General features: G+C 27.7%; 2 protein-coding genes across 13 annotated transcripts; one reads left to right on the forward strand and one right to left on the reverse strand.

The window, feature by feature from the left end:
* Window positions 1-4,015: 4,015 nt before the first annotated feature.
* LOC124425824 (E3 ubiquitin-protein ligase arih1) lies at window positions 4,016-11,302 on the reverse strand. Of its 8 annotated transcripts, none has more exons than XM_046966769.1 (8): window positions 10,704-11,302; window positions 7,729-8,016; window positions 7,473-7,646; window positions 7,319-7,384; window positions 7,015-7,230; window positions 6,378-6,935; window positions 6,055-6,281; window positions 4,016-4,885 (listed from the first exon to the last, which is right to left on the reverse strand). In XM_046966769.1, exons 2-8 carry the CDS (start codon window positions 7,936-7,938, stop codon window positions 4,804-4,806), a joined length of 1,533 nt encoding a protein of 510 aa, XP_046822725.1. In that variant the 5' UTR covers window positions 7,939-8,016; window positions 10,704-11,302; the 3' UTR covers window positions 4,016-4,803. The 8 variants fall into 8 exon arrangements, with proteins under 8 accessions (XP_046822725.1, XP_046822722.1, XP_046822721.1 ...); XM_046966766.1 differs by having other exon boundaries at window positions 10,436-11,302; XM_046966765.1 differs by having other exon boundaries at window positions 10,429-11,301.
* Window positions 11,303-11,885: 583 nt separating this feature from the next.
* LOC124425825 (serine/threonine-protein kinase ULK3) lies at window positions 11,886-18,486 on the forward strand. Of its 5 annotated transcripts, none has more exons than XM_046966775.1 (8): window positions 11,886-12,089; window positions 13,259-13,410; window positions 14,063-14,277; window positions 14,826-15,049; window positions 15,697-15,922; window positions 16,116-16,337; window positions 16,885-17,069; window positions 18,322-18,486. In XM_046966775.1, exons 1-8 carry the CDS (start codon window positions 12,003-12,005, stop codon window positions 18,427-18,429), a joined length of 1,419 nt encoding a protein of 472 aa, XP_046822731.1. In that variant the 5' UTR covers window positions 11,886-12,002; the 3' UTR covers window positions 18,430-18,486. The 5 variants fall into 5 exon arrangements, with proteins under 5 accessions (XP_046822731.1, XP_046822730.1, XP_046822734.1 ...); XM_046966774.1 differs by having other exon boundaries at window positions 11,888-12,089; window positions 15,697-15,958; XM_046966776.1 differs by having other exon boundaries at window positions 11,949-12,089; window positions 13,221-13,410; window positions 15,697-15,958.
* Window positions 18,487-19,974: the final 1,488 nt, after the last annotated feature.

Raw genomic sequence — 19,974 nt, forward strand, 5'->3', positions numbered from 1 at the left:
TTCGAAGATTCAAATTCAAATTCAAATTCAAATTTTTTTCATGTATTGTTGGTAAATAATTTGAAAAATGTATTATATCAAGCATTTTAAATATTAATTTGTTCTTTACATTTGAAGTATCTCTCTCTCTCTCTGTCTATATATTAAGCCAAACTGGAAGGAAGTAATATTCGCGGATGTGTGTAATACACGTAAATGTGGAGAATAAATCGAAGAATATAAAAAACACGTACTATGAAATAATTGTTCTGTTAATTTACATCACGATTAATTATTATCTTAGTTCTAATTAAATTTCATAACTGTACAGAAAACAATTGAATCATTTCATCATTGTTTTTTTGTTCTTTTTTCTTTTTCCTTTTCTCTCTCTTTCTCTCTCTCTCTCTCTCTCTCTCTCTCTCTCTCTCTCTCTCCGTTTTTTAAAATGCATTATAGCAAGAATTAACAATCTTCTCTTTCCTCCTTCTTTATTTTCTTGTTTGTTCCTTGTATTTGTTTATTTGTTTTTTTTTTTTTTTTTTTTTTAATAAATCTTCAAAAGTTTCTATTTTAATTTAATTCTGCTAATTATTGACAATATAACTACATATAAGGATGTGTGTTATGTTTATGCATTTATACGTGAATACAACTATGTATATGTAACTGTACAGATTGGAACTACTCTCTTTTCACGTTTCCTCTGATTATTAATAATATTAATTAATTTATTATTATTATTGTTATTGTTATTATTATTATTATTATTATCATTATATTTATTATTATTAATATAATTATTATTATTATTATAATTATTATTATATATCGACAATAAGTGATCATTGAATCACACGTTCATTAACTTCAAATATTTGACTAACGATGATCGCAAAATATCGTCAGTATTACATATATAAATACTGTCTAATATATTAGATAGACAATAAATATACCAAGGTGTTTTTCCTTTTTTTTTTAAATCGGCTATTCAAGATTATACTTCATCTTCATTTTTTCTGTCAAAAATATGTTTGGCTTTGCACAATTTGTATCGATAAAGATATTTGGATAAAACTATTGCAAATTTTCTTTCTGTGTATGTGTATGTAAGGGTGTATTCGTTTCATCCCTTGTGTATAAATTATCCAATAAGTCGTGTATGTGTTTGCTTTGCCTCTTATATATATATTATATATATATTTATATATATATATATATATATATATATATATATATATATATATATAAATTACCCAACTGGTCTTTTCTGTATATGTATCTGTGTGTATGTTTGTTTTGTATATTAATTTATCCAAGTAAATATTACATAGTATATAATATAATTAGTATTATAGAGCACATAAACACTGTGAAGAGAGAGCTCGTTTGTTACTGTGAATAAAATAAAGATTCTACCTTACACACATGCACGCGCGCGCGCGCGCACACACACACACACACACACACACGCGCGCGCTATTCGTTCGCTACCATTGAAATTGAAGATAAAATATTATTACCAATCTATGAAAAATTAATAAAATTTTTACAAACAATATTTTAAATATAAAAATCTTCACTTATCCTGAATATTTGTTATAACAACTGAATGAAATTTCTTTTTAAAACTCATTATAGGGGTGAGATCAGAGTCGTTTCTCTAAAAAAATTTTTAAAAGCCGAACCGATTAAGGAAATATAGATAATTTGTAGAATCCTGAATATTTAAGGTGTATTATTAATTACTTTAGAATTATTATATAAGTACAATATCAATTAATTTTCATTTTTTAGATATTCACTTTTAAGAAAACAGACTACAGATGGATAAAAAAGAAGTTAAGGACTTCTTTTTTTTCTTTTAAGAACTTGGATTTTTTTTTGCATTATTTATAGTTAAAGGTTTTAGCTTTTACTTGAAAATATTAATTATGTTCTTAACAAGTAAATACCGAGCTAATATAACAAGACTCCTACTAAACGACTAAAGTCATAAATTGTACGCAAGCAACAAATAAATTAAGTGACTAAAGGTCGTCTACACAGCGAACGTGTTATAAACTCTTTTTAAATTACTGTAATGATATATTGCTTTAGAGTAGTTTCATTCAGCGATTTTTTTAATTGTTAATTAATATTTCTTCTTATTTTTTTCTTTTCCTTTTTCTTTTTTAACGAGTGAAAACGATACATTCAAACGTTTCAACGTTATTTTTCTATCGCTCGACGTATTTGTTTTCTTTGTTTTATGTTTGATTCAATATGCAAAAGACGTACTTTCGTTTTTTTATTTTTTTTACGACAAAGACGCTCAAAATTTGGCCCCATTTTTGAAAACTTAGCAAATCTTTTCTTTTACCATGGACAATTATGTTGGATATTGGAATACTTCAAAAGACTTTTTTTTTCTTGAAGTATTACAAAAAAACATTGTTATATTTACTGATCTCGTTTGAATTGTTTTCAATATATTTTAATGCCATTTAATGCGATACCTGTTTGAAAGACGAACAAATCTTTCAATCAATCAATTATACAATTTGTAAAATTTATGTACACACACACACACACACACTTCATGCGTATATTGTATTTCCATCTAGATAAATAAATTCAAATCCGAATTTGTTAATTAAAAAAAAAAAAGTAAAAAAAAAAATAAAAAAAATATTTCTTAACAAATCGTATCGTCTTTCAAATAATCATTCAAAAACATTAAAATACATTAGAGATTATTTTGAAAAGTAAATAAGATAATCTCAGACTCATTTTGGCACGAAAAAGCCCATAGTCATTATTTATTTATTTATTTTTATTTTCTATTATCTTTTTATCATTTATTATTATTTTTATTATTATTATTTTTATTATTATTATTATTATTATTATTATTATTATTATTATTATTATTATTATTATTATTATTATAATTCATAAATTCTTCTTTAGTGCATACTCTCTCTCTTTCTTCCCCCCTCCCTCTCTCTTTGTCATTAATATGATATGACGAGCAAAATGAGATTTGTATCTTTTTCCTTTTGATTATGCGAATCTCTCTCTCATAACGTAAAACCAACGCTCTTTTTATTGTATATATATATATATATATATATATATATATATATATGTATACATATATGTATGTATATATATATATGCATATATATACATATGTGTATATATATATATATGTATATGTATATATATGTATACATATAATAAAAATATTTCATTTTCGTTTGGTCGACAATATTATTACTCAGATAATGCCAGAAAAAGTAAAGAGAGTTTATCAGTTTGAATAATAATTATTATTCTCAAATATCTATTTATTGTTCACAATGATCCGTTCGCATTTCTTAGGTTGAAGACAATTATTTTCAATTTACAAAATGAAAAAAAAGGCCGTCAAAGATTTACATTATTATTTTTTCCTTATTCCATTTTGTAAATTCTACAATATAATATATATATATATATACATATAGATATCTCTACATGTAAACATATATATGTGTGTATATATATAATATATATACATATATATATATATATATATATATATATATATATATATTATACATATATATTATATATATAATGTATTTCTCATAATCGTAACACTGACGATATGATTGTTGTATTTTGAGCTAAACTTTAGAGTGGCAATTGTAGCCTGGACGTATCATTGTCCGAAATAGAGGAAATATGACTAACCTTCCCCCCCTCTCTCTCTCATCGTGTATCAATATCTTCTCAATGATCACGATGATGAAAATTTGAAAAAAATTTCTTTCATTCTATCTCTCTTTTTCTCAAACAATTACTCTGAAACGAGTAACATCCAAAGAATTTAATTTAATTAAAGTTTCCTACATTATTTTTTTCTTTCTTCTTCCTCTTCCTCTTCTTCTTCTTCTTCTTCTTCGTCATCATCTTCTTCTTCTTTTCTCATTTGTAATCCTAAAACGTTTAAATTGCGTGAAACAATTCAATGATAGTTGATTGGAGAAACATGATATAGAGAAAATTATCTCTTGCAAAGATTCATTTATCTGATATCATATAATATATGTAGCATCAAAAGGATATATCGAAGAGAAGAAAGAATCATCGTCATCTAAATTTCACAAGCACAAAAATTCATCTTTTCGCAATAATATATGTATAATGTATATGCATTGTTGGATCACATAATAATAAATATAATAATGCACTTTTACCAATCTTCTTCGGTTAAAAAAATTTTAACTGAGTGCATATCTAAGGTCCGCTTGAATATCAGAATACAATGCCGTAACGGAGGCATATTTATCGCATTAACTAATGGTGTATAATAATCATGTGCAGTATACACAGCAAGCACGAATCAATCACGAAGTTATGTTACATTCAATCAATAGTTGTTGTCGTTCTTGTTCTTGTTCTTGTTGTTGTTGGTTGTTGGTTGTTGTTGATGGTAAAATTCACATTTTTAATAAGTTCGAAATTTATAATATATATATATATATATATATATATATATTATATATCTGATATATATATATATATATTATATATCTGATATATATATATATATATATATCAATATTGTTGCCACGCAGATGGTCATAATTGTGTTTTCAAATATATGTAACACACGTACATATCACTTTGCCAACAATGCTCTACTACATTCTGTCTGTCTGTTCTCTCTTTCTCAGCTTTCTTGATTTATCACAGCTGGGGGCAGAGGTGAGAAGGAAGAGGGCTTTTTTTTGTTTACTTTACATCTCACGACAAAAAAAAAGAAAAGCTGGGCATTTTTCATTCTTCTCCTTATTCCACGTAATCCCACCATTCCTTTTCATAACCTTCGTGCACATGCTCTAGAAGTACTTTTCTTCGACTATCGCAATATCTTTATAGAAAATAAAAACATTCAAGTTTAAGAATTTTATATATATACATATATATATAAATATATATATTCGAACGTATGACATGAATAAATTCGGTTGCATCTAAGTTGAATCCCTAATTTTCTAATCTCTCCAAAATTTTTTCCAAGTGTCCATATATGATCATATACGATATTTCTAATCTATTTGCTACAACTCTCGTGTAATTAGGCGCGTGAGTGATTTTCATCCAGCAATATTTGTAAAGTTTTCTCATCAAAATCCGAATTACGGATTAGACTGTAGTATATCCTTCAAGCTCTGGTTCACAGAACGAAATTTTATAAACTACTTTTGTTCTTTTTGTTATTACACTCTTATCGTATATACGCTATAAATTTTTCGAGTCGTATCTACAACTGAATTGTCTTATTTAAATTCTCACATCGTTATATAACGAATTTATGCACTTCTATAAATTTTCCATTTTATAGGTTAAATATTAAACTTCAATAAGGTGTTCAGAACACACACACAATAGCAGTATAGAATTTAAACTGTGGCTACAAGTGACTTCTTGTTAATCACAGTTATTTTCAATGAGTTATAATTTAATTCTTAGAATTAAAATATGTTTATACTTGCAACCGAACTTATTTATATTTCAACCTAACATATACAGGATATTTCATAACATGTAGGACCCACTTCATTAGTGGATAGGAGATAGCGAAAAACAATGAAAAATGTTCACATAAACATGTGTCCCATTTGGTCTTTCTTTTTCCAAATTATAGTCGTTTATACTTTAATAGTAATTATGGACTGATTTTGGTTATACAAAGTGCTCAAAATGGTGCTTGAAGTATTTCGACTTTGAGAATGGACGTTGAATAAATAATTATTTTCAAATGGCTTCACATATAAAGATCCATGAACTTTTTTTTCATTGATTTAATGTCCCCTGTCCACCGATGAAGTGGATCCCACATATTACAAAACACTCTGTATATAGTACAATTATTTTTTGTTAATTAATACAAATTATATATATATATATATATATATATATATATATGTATATATATGTATATATTATATATATATATGTATATATATGTATATATTTTATATATATATGTATATATATGTATATATTTTATATATATATATATATATATATATGTACCTATATTTATCCTGAACCTTTTGTTTAATATCGGCAAGGTTCTCACTCGTAATATCTCTTTCGAGGTATTCAGAGAGGCATTCTGTAGCACTCTCTAAATCCTTTTGGTTGGCTTCAAAAATCACAGACTGGTTGGTTTTCCTCAAATAGTAGGCAAATACGTAAGTATACATGAGAGTTTGCCTACAGGAACATAAAATATCAACTGCTTTCTTTAAAAATTGTACCTAAACATAAAGCCGAAAAATGATAAATGTTAACTAAATATTGAATAAGAGAATATAAATAGATTTTTTATTATTACACTGATTCACAAAAATTACCTCAATCCAGGACATATTATGTTGTTGCATTTCCTCCATTTTGTCTTTTACACTAGCATATAATTTGCTCTCAAACCTTAAGGACTGCATGTGATTCATATACCTATTGCAATAAAACAAATAGCGTTGCAAGGCAGACCTTGATTGATCTTGAGCAACTCGCGCTGCTTTGGCTTCTTCTTCGTCATATCGATTACAATTATACCAGCTAGATCCATGTGGTTCCCAAGGACCAAGGCATACCCAACAAAAGTCAGCTTTACAGTTCTGATTTCTGCATACCATATGATTACAACCACCATCCTTTTCAATGGTAACATTACATTTTGGACATTCTTTCGTATTTGCTGCGATCCAATTAGAGGTCTCAGAATCGTCATCACATTTTTTGATCCATTTACGCAACAAATGACATTTTACAGGATCATGCCAATCTCCACCACAATGAAAACAAAATGTGTGACCACATTTGCATGTAACAGGTCTTGCTTCAACATACTGGACTTTGATAGCGTTATTACAATCTGGCGATGGACACCACCTTAATAACCTATTACACTAATAAAATAAATAATGTATATCATGACTATTTTTAAGATATCAATTAGATACATTTTTTAAAGATATGATTCCTTACTTCAACAAAACTGTTTGTTATCAAGTGCTGATACTTCAATTTAACTTTTGAGTCTTTAACAAGTCGCATAACACTAGCATCATCAACTAAAATGTCACAGGCATGAGCAGCACATGCGATCGTTTGTCCGACACCTTCTTCCATTATTTTGGTTGTGAGATATTCACCCCAGCACCCGGTACAAAAACGATGTCCACATTCAAGACCAGTCATCATCTAAATAATATATACATTTATTACATTTAATAAAAATTTCTTATCAATAATATTTACCAATAACATATTACAATACAATAACACTTACAGAGGATGGTAAAATCATAAAACAAATTCCACATTCTTCTGTTCCATTTGCAGATGTTCTTCTAGACTGTGAGAAGGACAGATAACTTAATAATTTTTCTGCTTGTATATTCTATTACAATAAGAGAAATATTTATATATAATTATTCTTTTACCAAGGAATTTTGAGAGGACCAACTTCTATTTATCACAGGACCTTTTCTGAATGGATTAATGACACGTGCTTCTGCAAATAATTTTTCCTGATCTCCATCATAAAAACGTTCCATTAATTTTTCTTTGTCCCACTTAAAATGATTTAGCAAAATACGCGTTGTTGTTGCAGGTATCTATAAGAAATGATTTATTCAAACACACAGATCAAATAATATTCAATGAATCGATTGATTAATCTAATTCTATAAAACATACTTCAACTACAGTGTTGACCTCTTTTATAGAATCAACCATGTGTTGTACAATTTCTTCTGTGGATAAAATTTCAAATGGATATTCGTCGATGTCGGTAGCTCGTTCCCGTTGATTTCCAGATTCTATTTCCATAGCAAAATCCACATCATCCCCGCTGGACTCGTTACCAGAGTCAACATCGTCATAGAGCGTTTCCTCCTCGGAATCCATATTTTTACAAATACAGCAAGTGGTTCCAGCAAGTGTTTAAAACACTGCTGTGTTAACCTTGCGTAATATATACTGCACCTATACAACAAACATCTTTGAATTGACAAACCGAATTGACAAATCTTTGAAAACGCTTCGATAACGTATGCATTATTACAAAATTAATGAAAATAAGAATTTCTATTCCTACAATCAATTCTATATATAAAGATATATATAAAAAAAAAAAAAAAGCTAAAAGCAATGAGAAAAATCACTTGAATGAAAAGACCGAAACAATTTTTACTATATCCAAATATAAAGATGAATTTTCGTAATCTATATACATACATACGTCTCTATTTCTTTGTTCTAGAAAAAGATTTTTAATCTAATAAATAAATTCAATGTTTTAGAAATTCGTAACACCTGTATCCGCGAAACGATTGCGGAGAACAAGGTGAAAAAACAGCTTATGTTTCAGTACATGACGTCATTATTTTCTACTTCCCGAATAAAGCGTCGGACATATCTCATGAGATTTTATATATATTTCACTATTAATAAATTTTCTTTTGTATTATTCACTCGCGGAACGAAACTAAAACTTTGTCTTTAACGTGGTTAAACAAATAAATTTGAAAATGCTTCGATAATAAGGGAAGTGAAAAATAAAATCAGCTGCCAAAACATCGAAGCGCTCTGCTCCGGCAGCTGATACACTGAACACTGCTGCCACGGAAAAAACGATGAATAGGTCGACAATTCAACAACCAATCACAATTTGAGATCGTACGCGTTTGGCCAATAACGATAAGTGTTTATCGAAGATAGATATTTCCTATCGTTCGTGGACTCGAAAAAGAGAGAAAGAGACAGAAAGATAGAAAGAGAGAGAGAGAGAGAGAGAGAGAGTGTGTGTGAGAATGAATCGTTCTCGAAATAAATAACCTTTTGTGAACACCAATAGCGATCTATTTTTTAACGACGAAAATCTTCCCAAGGATAATTCTTTTATAAATTCATCGATTCAACTTTGATATAAAAAAAAAAGAGAGAAGGAAAAAAGAAACAGAAAAAATAAAATATACTATAACAAAATATAAGCAATTCAGAGAAAAGAAATGAATTAATTAGTGGACACGAAGTTAAACTGATTCGATTGTACTAAGAAATAAAGAAAGAAAAAAAAAAAAGAAAAAAAAAATCAATCGCAGTAAACACAAGGAATACAAAGGGAAAAGAAATTAAAAATAATTCTTCTTCGTTATTATTCGCTCACGTAAGAAAAAAAAATAAAAACGAATGAATAAAAATAAAAAGTGGACACCGCAATGTCCTGATAAAATTATCAACGAATCTTATCTCACATCGATACACTGATTATCATTGTCTTGTAACCTTGAAATACACTTCGTAAAGAAATATATCTCCCAATATAATTATTTTCTATAAAAATGCAATAATGAAATACCACGCACAACAAGAAATGAATTAAAAGTTTGACCAATGGCAATTCGATTCGTTTTTTTTTTTTTAAATAAAATATTATATATGTAGGTTACACTGCGTTAAAACACACAACTCATGATAATCACTGTATGATATAAACGAAGTCTAAAAAAAGGACCTTGAGAGAGAGAGAGAGAGAGAGAGAGAGAGAGAGAAAGAGAGAGAGAGAAAGAAAGAGAGAGAGAGAGAAAGAGAGAGACTGCGTTAACCTATAAAAAATAAACCAAACGAAGGTTTCAAAATTAGATAGAATTTCGAACCAAGTTTTTCATGGAAATATTAATAATAATAATAATAATAATAAGAATAATAAAACGAAACGGAGCGGTAAGAACGAGCGAAATTAGTCGAAAAAAAGCCGATAAACCACGATCGATCGGTAAAGTCGAACACTGTATACAAACTCGTTCAGTTTATCATATCGATGATGTTAACAAAAATTACAAGTTATTACGATTTATTTATTACGAAACACGATGTGGTTGTCACTTAACGAGGCAATAGCACAGATACGACGATCAGACGATGGCCCGTAATAAAGAAATATTCATCGAATATATGTTTTTTTTTCTCGAAGAAGTAAAAATCGACATATTTCTTAGGCACTTTTACTTGCTTTTCTATTTCTTTTTTTTTTTCTTTTTTCCTTTTCTTTCTTTCTTTCTTAAGGAAAGAACTTGTAACACTTTGTCACACTTTTAAACGAAGGAAATATATTATATACTCGTAACGGTTGTGCACATCGTTGAGAACGGTGCTTATCCGCTATCGTATTGGTATATAAACATATGCGCCCCTCGTCCATTGCACTCGTTCTTTCTCGGTCGTGTTCGACGCACTCTCGGAAGTGGTAACTATGAGGGAGGGGGAAAGAGGGAGAGAGAGAGAGAGAGAGAGAAAGAATAAAAGAGATAGTAATAGATAGAGAGATAGAGTAAGAGAGAGAGAAAGAGAGAGAGAGAAAAAGGGCATCAGGCTACAAGTCGATCTGGAACGCACCATTTACCATGAAGGAAGGAAGGAGAAACGAGCTTATAACTCAACAACTGCTGTCATGTTCATAACGCTTATGTGTGTGATTTTCTGCGTGTACGTGATTGTGTGTGTATGTTATATATGTATGTGTGTACGTGCGTATATCGAAGGAGGCACGCCGAGGAAAGAAGACGAGTTTTTCTTTTCGTATCGAGCGAACGAAGCGTTCCTTCTTTCTTTCTTTCTTTCTTGCTTTCTCTCTCTCTCTCTCTTTCTCTTTCTGTCGCCGTCACTTGTACACTATACTACTCTTCTTTGGTTTTCCTTTGTCTCTTTTGTCCTTTTCGTCGTTCTGATTACTCGTCCTCTTCCCTCCTCCACCTTCTCCGCCTCCTCCTCTTCCTCGTTCTCTTCCTCCTCCTCCTCTTCCTCTTCCTCTTCCTCCTCCTCCTCCTCCTTTTCTTGTTTTCTATGAACGGGGATTTTCCAGTTTTCTTTTTTTAGATTCTTCTTTCTTTCTTTCTTTTTTCTTTGGTTTCCTTTTTTTTTTCGTATTTAGGTACAAAAAGGAGATAGATCGTAGACACGTAATTTCGCGATTAAACTATTCGTCAAAGAGATACGACTCGTCTGGTGATGGTGATGATGGTGGTGGTGACAGTGGTGCTGCTGTTTCTGCCGCCGCTGCCGCTGCTGCTGCTGCTAGCAGATACCACGAGAGACGATCGGTTGCCGAACGGTGTCGCGCTCGTCAACCGCCCAAACTTTTCTTCTATGCCGCTTGAGCGCGCTCACGGTACACAGCTGACGGCCAAGGGCGTCGCTATTGAGAAAGCATCCCTCAATATAATTTTTTTATATTTTTATTTTCTACTTTCAATAAATTTCAAACGATATATTAATTTTTTACCTTCTTATTACTCAATTTTTTCCTTGTTTTTATAATTTGTGACACGCTTCTTCGCTTTTTTCTTTTTTTTCCTATCTTTTTATTTTTTTATCTGATTCAGTGTTATATATTAGAAATAGAAATAAAGAAAAAATATATATATATATCTTTTGTAATAAATATAACAGATATCATAAGGTTATAATAGAATTGAAAGTAAATGTAATTTTCTCGAATGAAAATTATCTTCTTCTGTCAATAAAAGATAATCTAATCCTCTATGACCAAATTTATTTTTCATTTTCACGAAAAAAATTATATAGTATATGCATGTCAGAGTATTATGTATATCATTATAATTGTATCACACTAATTGTAAATATGACTTATATTTAAATAAAATAAAAAAAAAAACCGAACATGTAACGATGAAGTTCGATTGGCAATAAAATTAAATAAAATTGATAAAGATTATAGATATCTGAATAGACATATCTGTATGACTTTGAAATAATTTTAAAGAGAATTTACAACAACAAAAAAAAGAAAAAAAAAATTCTAAATGTAACTAAATAAAACCAAGTGATTTTACTTGTTTACGCCAATGCGTCATTGCGGGCATAGAACAGTGAAATCATGGAGCTTCTGTTAAGTCAGGTCCAGCGTTATTGTGTAATGTCAGTTTAAAGATTACAACTATTATGTTAAAATGAACCCGACAAGTGTTAAGAACTATTCGATTATAGAAACAATTGGTGCGGGTACTTATGCGACCGTTTATAAAGCAAAACGGAAGGTAAGAATATATAATTTGAAGTTCGAAGAGAAGCTGTGGAGCTTCTTCTGTTAAGTCAAATCCCGCGTTATCATGATAATGTTAGTTTAAAGATTACAAATGTTACGTTAAAATGAGCTCGAACAAAATTGTTAAGGACTATTTGTTTATTGAAACGATCGGGTGTAAGTAGTTATGCGACCGTTTATAAAGCAAATATAATTTGAGGTTCGGAATCGGAGTCGTCTCTTTCGCAAGCATTGAAAACATATGATTTCAGGAACGTACATAGGCAGATGCGTTAAGGAAGTTTCATTTGTTTCCTTTAAGACTTTTTGAATTTTTTTTCTTCAGATATTCTTGTCTTTTTTATATTTTTTTTTTGTTTTTTTCTATTTATAACTTCATTTCATTTTTCACAATTCGATATGAGATATGACATGCGTTGATCTTATCGTAAATGTGAATCATTCGTGTATGCATGAATCGTTCGTCCGTGTTTGTTCTTTCTTGTTCTTTTTTGTTTTTTGTTTTTCCATTTCTTTCTTTGTTCTCTCTTTCGAATAAAAATTATTTTTAATGATGACGTATTAGACGTAAAGATTGAAATTGATTATATTTAGAAAAATTACTAATTTGATAATATAAATAAATAAATATATATATATATTTCTATATATATATAAACATGAATGAAAAACGTATTGAAGCTAGTATAAAATAACTATATGTGTATGTAGGTTATTAGTGTTTACCGATGGTAATATTTATTGAGCTATGCCAATATCGAAAAGATAGTTGATGTGTATCTTGTGAATAATCGCAATATCTAGAGATAAAAGTTCAATGTGAAAATCTTAAATATAATGGGTATATTATGAGTATATTAAAATAATGATTATATTAAAAGTTTTTTTAATATACTCATTATCCCAAGAATTACTTATTAAATATATATATATATATATATATATAGAGAGAGAGAGAGAAAGAATGTTAATTTAAATATCAAAATTATCTCTATATCTGAAAATAAAAATTCTACGAAACTCTCAAGTAGATCGTGCCCTTCAAATAAATAAAAATTTTTTTGTTTTTAAATATAATCGATATTAGAAATAATTATTTATTAATTATTTATTTAATAAAAAGAAGAAAAGAAAACGAAAAGGAGAAACAATTTTTCTTAGGAGGAACCATGTGATATCGTGGCAATAAAATGTGTGAACACATCGGAGTTGTCAAACTCGGCGATCAACAATCTCATGACGGAGATAAGTGTATTGAAGATATTAAATCACGAACATATCATAAAAATGAAGGAATTTTTCAGTATCGAAAAGTGCGTTGAATATCTATTTTTTCATCTTTTTTATTTCTTTTTCTTTCTTTTTTTTTACGTAAATCGAATAAATTAGTTAAATTAAATTATATTGAATTGTTTAATTAAAAACAAAAAAATGTGGTTACGAACCCGACGGACGAATATAAATGAAATTAAATTTTTATAAATTATATTTTATTTCTACAATATATTTTACTTCAATTTATTTTGTTTTATTTTATTTATTGATAATAATTCATTAAAATAATTTTATTGTGTTTTATATATATATATATATATATATATAATACATGATGGGCCAAAAGTTCTCAAATGATTTTAGGCATCGATTAATTTTTTTCAAGACTTTCTATAATAACATTCGTTTTTTCAGTACGTAAAACTTCAAAACCTAATCAAAAAGCTTAGAAGAAATACATGAAAAGGAGCAATTGATTTTTTAAATCACTTCGGAAATATTGACCCATCTAAAAATTTTCAATTCATTTTGTATTATAAATATCGTTAAATTATACTAATTAAAGATTTAATTTAATTTAATGTAAATATATATGTATTTATATATTATATATTAATTATATATATATGTAATACCGTGAACTTGATTCATTTATCGAAACTTGATCTCTTATTTTTCCTTCGACTGTAGACGAGTATACATTGTAACGGAGTATTGCGATGGCGGTGATCTTTCAAAGTATATTAAAAAGCATGGACAATTGCCTGAAAACATATGTCAAAGATTATTACAACAGCTAGGTTTAGCATTGAAATATTTGAAAAATCAAAACATCAGTCATATGGATTTGAAGCCGGAGAATTTGTTTCTCGTGATAAAACCTTATTTGAAACTCAAGCTTGGAGGTTCGTTTAATAGACATTCTCACATATACATTTGTCAATTTATAATTCGGATTGTTCGGAAAGTTCGCGTCGGTTCTTTGATATTTATTTGTGTGCCAAAACATGTCAGTAAATGTGTCTGTCTATCTGTGTGTATGTGTGTATGCAAAAATAAAAATATAAAAAAATGATAAATAATTTGTCAATATATATATATATATATATATATATATATATATATATATATATATATATATATATATATATTACATATTAACACACACACATATATATATAAAAACAGTTTTGTGCATATATTGAAAAATTGGATCTACTACTTATAATTGTTTTTTTCTTCTTCTTTTTTTTTTTTTTTTTTTTTTTAAGCGATTCATTTAAATTTGCCTGTTTCATCGAAGATGAAAGACCATAATATGAACTTTCCGGACAATCATAGATATCGATTTTTACAATCGATCATAAGCATCAATCTTTGATTTATTTCGTGGATTGCTTTTTTTTCTTCTCTATTTTTTTTCTTTTTTCTTTTTTCTTTTTTATCATTACAGATTTCGGTTTCGCACGGTACACTAATATCGAATTCATTTATGAATTACGTGGGTCACTACGTTACATGGCACCAGAGATTTTATTAGTTAAAAAGTACGACGCTCGTACAGATCTTTGGAGCGTCGGTGTGATCATGTATGAGTGTCTTTTTGGAAAGCTACCTTATTCTGTCACTAATTCTGTACAATTGAAGAGGCTAATGATAGGACGTCGTCCAATCGAGGTGATTGTACGAAAGAGATTATTATTATTTTTTATTTTTTTTATCTTTTTTTTGCTGGCTTGAACGAAAAGCACAAAACAAAAAAAAAGAGACTAACAATAAGATCGAAAATCATGATCCATCTATTCTGGAATTGATAAACACATTGAATTGTCGTATGACCGGCACTCAATTTTGCAGAATTTTTTTTTGTTTGTATCTTTTCCTAAGATTTTTAAGATTAAAACTTCGTCATCCAACAAGATTAAATGTCTAATATAAAAAAATATGAACAATATAAGAATCGAAAATAACTAGCAGTCAACTTACAATTTACAGAATTTTTTTCTAAGATATTTCTGATATTTCTTTTGTCATTTAAAAGATTAATCATTTATTATCGAATAAGATCTTAGATCTAATATAAAAATTATGACAATAAAATCATCTATTTCTTTCATTTATACAAAAAGTTATCAGATATCAGATATCAGATTAAATACGTTAGACAATGTGTATAAATATAAAATATAATAAGTTTATAATTTTGCGATCACGTTAATTTTAACGATAGAAATTTGTTAAAGAGTATTTTTTTTCTTTTTCTCTTTTTTCTTCTTTTATTTTTTGTTTTTATTTTTTTTTATTTTTTCAACGTTAACATACAGATTCCAGAAGTGCCTCCTATATCCGATGAATGCAAGAATCTTCTGTCATCGTTGCTGAAGTACGATCCTGAAGCTCGCATAAGTTTCGAAGATTTCTTCTCCAATGCGTTTTTGGACTTGAAACATGCACCAAGCAAGGAAAGCTATCAGAAAGGTTTGGAACTTGCACAAGAAGCTGTCAAAAAGGATCGTGAAAAAGAATCACAAGAGGCATTCCATTTGTATTGTGAGGCCTTGAAATATTTTATTCCATTATTGATAAGTAAGGATTATTTTAACTTTTTGAAACGCGTGTTTACATTTTTTTTTCTTAATAATAATAATTTTATTGCATCCTATTATTTTATTGCATCCGATAATTATTTTATTGCATCCGATAATTTTATTGCATCCCTAATTGTTGTCCGTTCGATCGTCAGACGACAGTGATTCGGAAAAAAAAGAGGCTATGAGGTTACACGTGAACGATTATATAAATCGAGCGGAGGAACTCAAATTGCAATTTAAAGATAAAGAAAATAGTCAGGAAAAGAAAAGGGTTAACCAAAAGGTAGAAGAGACAGAATGCGTTCCAAGGACATCGTCTGAAGGGTTGTCATCCCCGTTAAATAGATTCCCGGGACATTCCTTTCACAAATTACGTTCGTATTTTATAATATATTATAGATATTTAATATAAATATTTTTTTCTCAGAAAAACAATATATACTTATGTGTGTATATATATATATATATTTATTTATTTATAATATATTTTTATATACTGATAAAAATTTACATATATATATATTTTTTGCTGAGAAGATTCTAAGTATGCATCTTTTTTTTTGTTTTTTCTTACATCTATATCATGCCTACAATTTTTTCCATACAAATTTCTTAACATTAGATTTACGGAAGTCTTTAATTTGACGAATTAAAAATACTTAAAGTTAAAAAAAAATTGTAAATATTATTTCTCGTCAATTTATTTTGACATTGATCGATTTATTACTAATAATATGAACTAATATTATAAAAAATTTATCCGCGAATATAACGAATAAAAATGAGTATAAAACGAATTATTGCAAATCTGGTATTAATTTGTGATTTTTAATTTATTAACAAACGATTTGATTTGATTTTATTTTGTCTTTTTTTCTTTCTTTTCTTTTTTTTCTTTTTTCCTTTAATTCAATGCATTAGGAATTCTCAGCAAGAGTACACCGAGTATGGCCGATGCACTCGACATTGGAGAAGTTGGCGTGCAATATCTTTCTGAGGGCAATTACGTTCAAGCTTTAGAAAAATTTCAATCGAGTTTAAGTGTCTTGGTACCGTTGTTGAGTAAAGAACCACTTGGCCATAGAAGAGATCTGCTTCACGAACAGGTGATTTTGTTATTCGTTTATTTTTTTTCTCGTTATTTATTTTGCTTTTATTCTGTTAAAGTATATAAAATTATCCAATCGTTATCACACAGGATGTTGTGCGAAAAGTTCTTAGATGATTTTACAAATTTAATTATAATTAATAATATTTTTCGAAATATTTTTGGGCTTTTCATTTAGGCCTGTAGTTTCATTTAGGCCATTATCAGAGAAAAAGAAATTAACCGGGAAAGTTTCGAAAAAGATTAATCAATTTTTAAAATCACCCAGTAACTTTTGGATCAGCCTGTAGTATTGTATATATTAGCGCTTAATTTTGATAATATCAATTTTCTTGAATTTTTAATATTCTATTTTTTTAAAGATTTTAATTTAATTATGTACTTGTGTGTGTATGTGTGCGTGTTTGTGGTGTGTAAAAGAGCATGGTTGGTGAAACACATTACTTTTGCATAATCAACATAATGTATTAAGTAATCTTCCATAAAAAATCGTATTTCGCAATGTCATATTACATGAAATCGATACTTTTGCATGTATTCAAAGAAACGTAAAAAATATATAAGTGATATAACGTAAGTTTCGAAGATAAATCGATGATAAGTATAATAAGAAGTAAAGTGAGAAGAATAAGAATACAACGATGTCTATTTGTCCTTGACCTTGCATAGTAGAGTATATATCATCAATGTTTCACAAAAGAATCCTTTGAGAATATTTTTTTATCAAATATTTTTCAATTTCTATTCTTTTTCTTCTACTCTTTCTTCTTTTTTTTTCTTCCGTTTTTTTTGTTCCGATGAATATTTTACCCACCATTAATATTTGTAGTAATATTTATTAGTTTATAAATATTGAGATACAAGATAAAGTGTGATCTTTTTATTATGGTATCCTCAAATATAAAACAAATATATTAATATAATATTATATAAAATGATATTACTTTAATATATATATAATACTACACTAATAGTATATTATCCTCTCTCTCTCTCTCTCTCTCTCTCTCTCTCTCTCTCTCTCTCTCTCTCTCTCTCTCTCTCTCTCTCTCTGTCTCTCTCTCTAAAAAAAACATTATATTATATAATAAATATTTAAATATATATATTATTATATATATAATATATTAAATTAATAAAATATTAGTATTTCACATTCTCGAAAAATCCTTACAAATATTTTTCAAATCAATATAATACAATTAATGATAATTAGAATACATAAATTATTAATTATTACCTATTAACAGGTACAACTTTGGATGCGAACAGCCGAAAGTACGAAGATTCTTTTATCAGCAAAGAATATGAAATCTATCCAACGTGACTCTGATTACTATGATTGTATAATACAATAAAAAGGAAAATAAGAGACGATATTGTAAAAAAGATGACATACTCTTACTTTTATTAGATATTATGTGTTATTATTATACGTTTTTTTTTCTTTAAATTTTTAAATTAAGACTGATTCATTAACTTATATAAGCGAGTTATATATATATATATATATATATATATATATATATATATATTATATATATATTATATATATATATATATTTAGAAGTACATTCCTATTTATACGTGTCCTAGTTTCATTTGTTAAATTGTAAAACTACAAGCCTATCTTGTAAAACTTACAAAGCTCAACATTTTTATTAAAAGCCTAAGAAATCTCAAGAAAGTGTAATTTTTTAAATCACCTAAAAATTGTTTCTCATTTTTTATCTTAACTTACTTCATCTCGCCGTAGTAGTTAGTCGAAAAAAGAAAAAACAAAACTTCGTTCTTCGCATTATTATGCGTACGCAAAAGAACGTTAAAATCTAATGAGAATGATCCAGAAAATTGTTTTATATCTTTTTTATTCATGCGCATATCTTTCTCGTAAAACGATAAAGCTTGTTCCCGCAAAAAAAAAGAAGGAAAGAAACAGAACAAACAAACAAAAAAGAAAATATAAACAACGAAAATATATTTTTTAATGTATTTTTATCTTATAACGATATTATTAATGGGTATTAATAAAAACAAGCTTGTTTTATTGAAGTACCATTCCTTGAAAAAATAGAACGACAAAATAATAAAACGAAAAAATAAATAAATTATTTGAAAAAAATCATGCTAAAGTAATTTAACTAATCAATAAAATTAATGAGTTATGATAAAATACAGCTTTTTTATTCATCATTGCTCTCAAAAAAAAAAAAAAAATAGAAAAATAAAAACAGTAAGTGAACCAAATAATTATAAAAATAAATCGTAATAAATTATATTATAAAACAAATTCTTGGAAAAATTCGGAAGATTGTAAATGGTCCGAAAAGAAAAGGAAAAAGAAACTTACACAACAATGCTTTACATAAAACATGCAAACCAACCGATACTCACGAGAAACTGACGTGACCATACGCGTGACTATGATAATTTCCGTTTTATATTTAAAACAGATGAAAATATTTCAACCATATGTCAATTTCGTTCATATATATATATATATACGTAAAATTATAATGAAAGAATTATATATATAAATTATAATAACTATACTCCCTTTCTTTACTTTTAGTTGGAGAAAACTATAATTTTTAAATAATTCATATCTTAAATCTTCAAAACATCTCAAAACGTTTTATATATGTATATATATATATATATATATATATACATACATACATATGCATATATAATATATATATGCATATAAATTAAACCACTTCCATAATCTCATCGACTAATATACGTGCATGTACATAATAATTATATAAATTGTTTGCTTCACTTACTTGATACATTCCACATGTTTATAAGTACTATACATAAATATATATATATATATATATATATATATGAATATTAATTATATATATTGAATACTAAACATACATATAGTATTCAAA

This window comes from Vespa crabro, chromosome 7 (genome assembly GCF_910589235.1).
Source record: "Vespa crabro chromosome 7, iyVesCrab1.2, whole genome shotgun sequence".
NCBI classification, from domain to species: domain Eukaryota; kingdom Metazoa; phylum Arthropoda; class Insecta; order Hymenoptera; family Vespidae; genus Vespa; species Vespa crabro.

What these genes read in the sequence shown, in the direction of transcription:
- LOC124425824 (XM_046966769.1), bottom strand. Translation starts at nt 7,938, where the DNA reads ATGGATTCCGAGGAGGAAACGCTCTATGACGATGTTGACTCTGGTAAC. An exon ending in AGGTCAACACTGTAGTTGAA is followed by an intron (nt 7,647 to 7,728) that starts GTATGTTTTATA and finishes CATTTCTTATAG; the next exon opens with ATACCTGCAACAACAACGCG. An exon ending in ATAATATGTCCTGGATTGAG is followed by an intron (nt 6,282 to 6,377) that starts GTAATTTTTGTG and finishes CTTTATGTTTAG; the next exon opens with GTACAATTTTTAAAGAAAGC.
- LOC124425825 (XM_046966774.1), top strand. Translation starts at nt 12,003, where the DNA reads ATGAACCCGACAAGTGTTAAGAACTATTCGATTATAGAAACAATTGGT. An exon ending in TAGGACGTCGTCCAATCGAG is followed by an intron (nt 15,050 to 15,696) that starts GTGATTGTACGA and finishes GTTAACATACAG; the next exon opens with ATTCCAGAAGTGCCTCCTAT. An exon ending in TTTTATTCCATTATTGATAA is followed by an intron (nt 15,959 to 16,115) that starts GTAAGGATTATT and finishes TTCGATCGTCAG; the next exon opens with ACGACAGTGATTCGGAAAAA.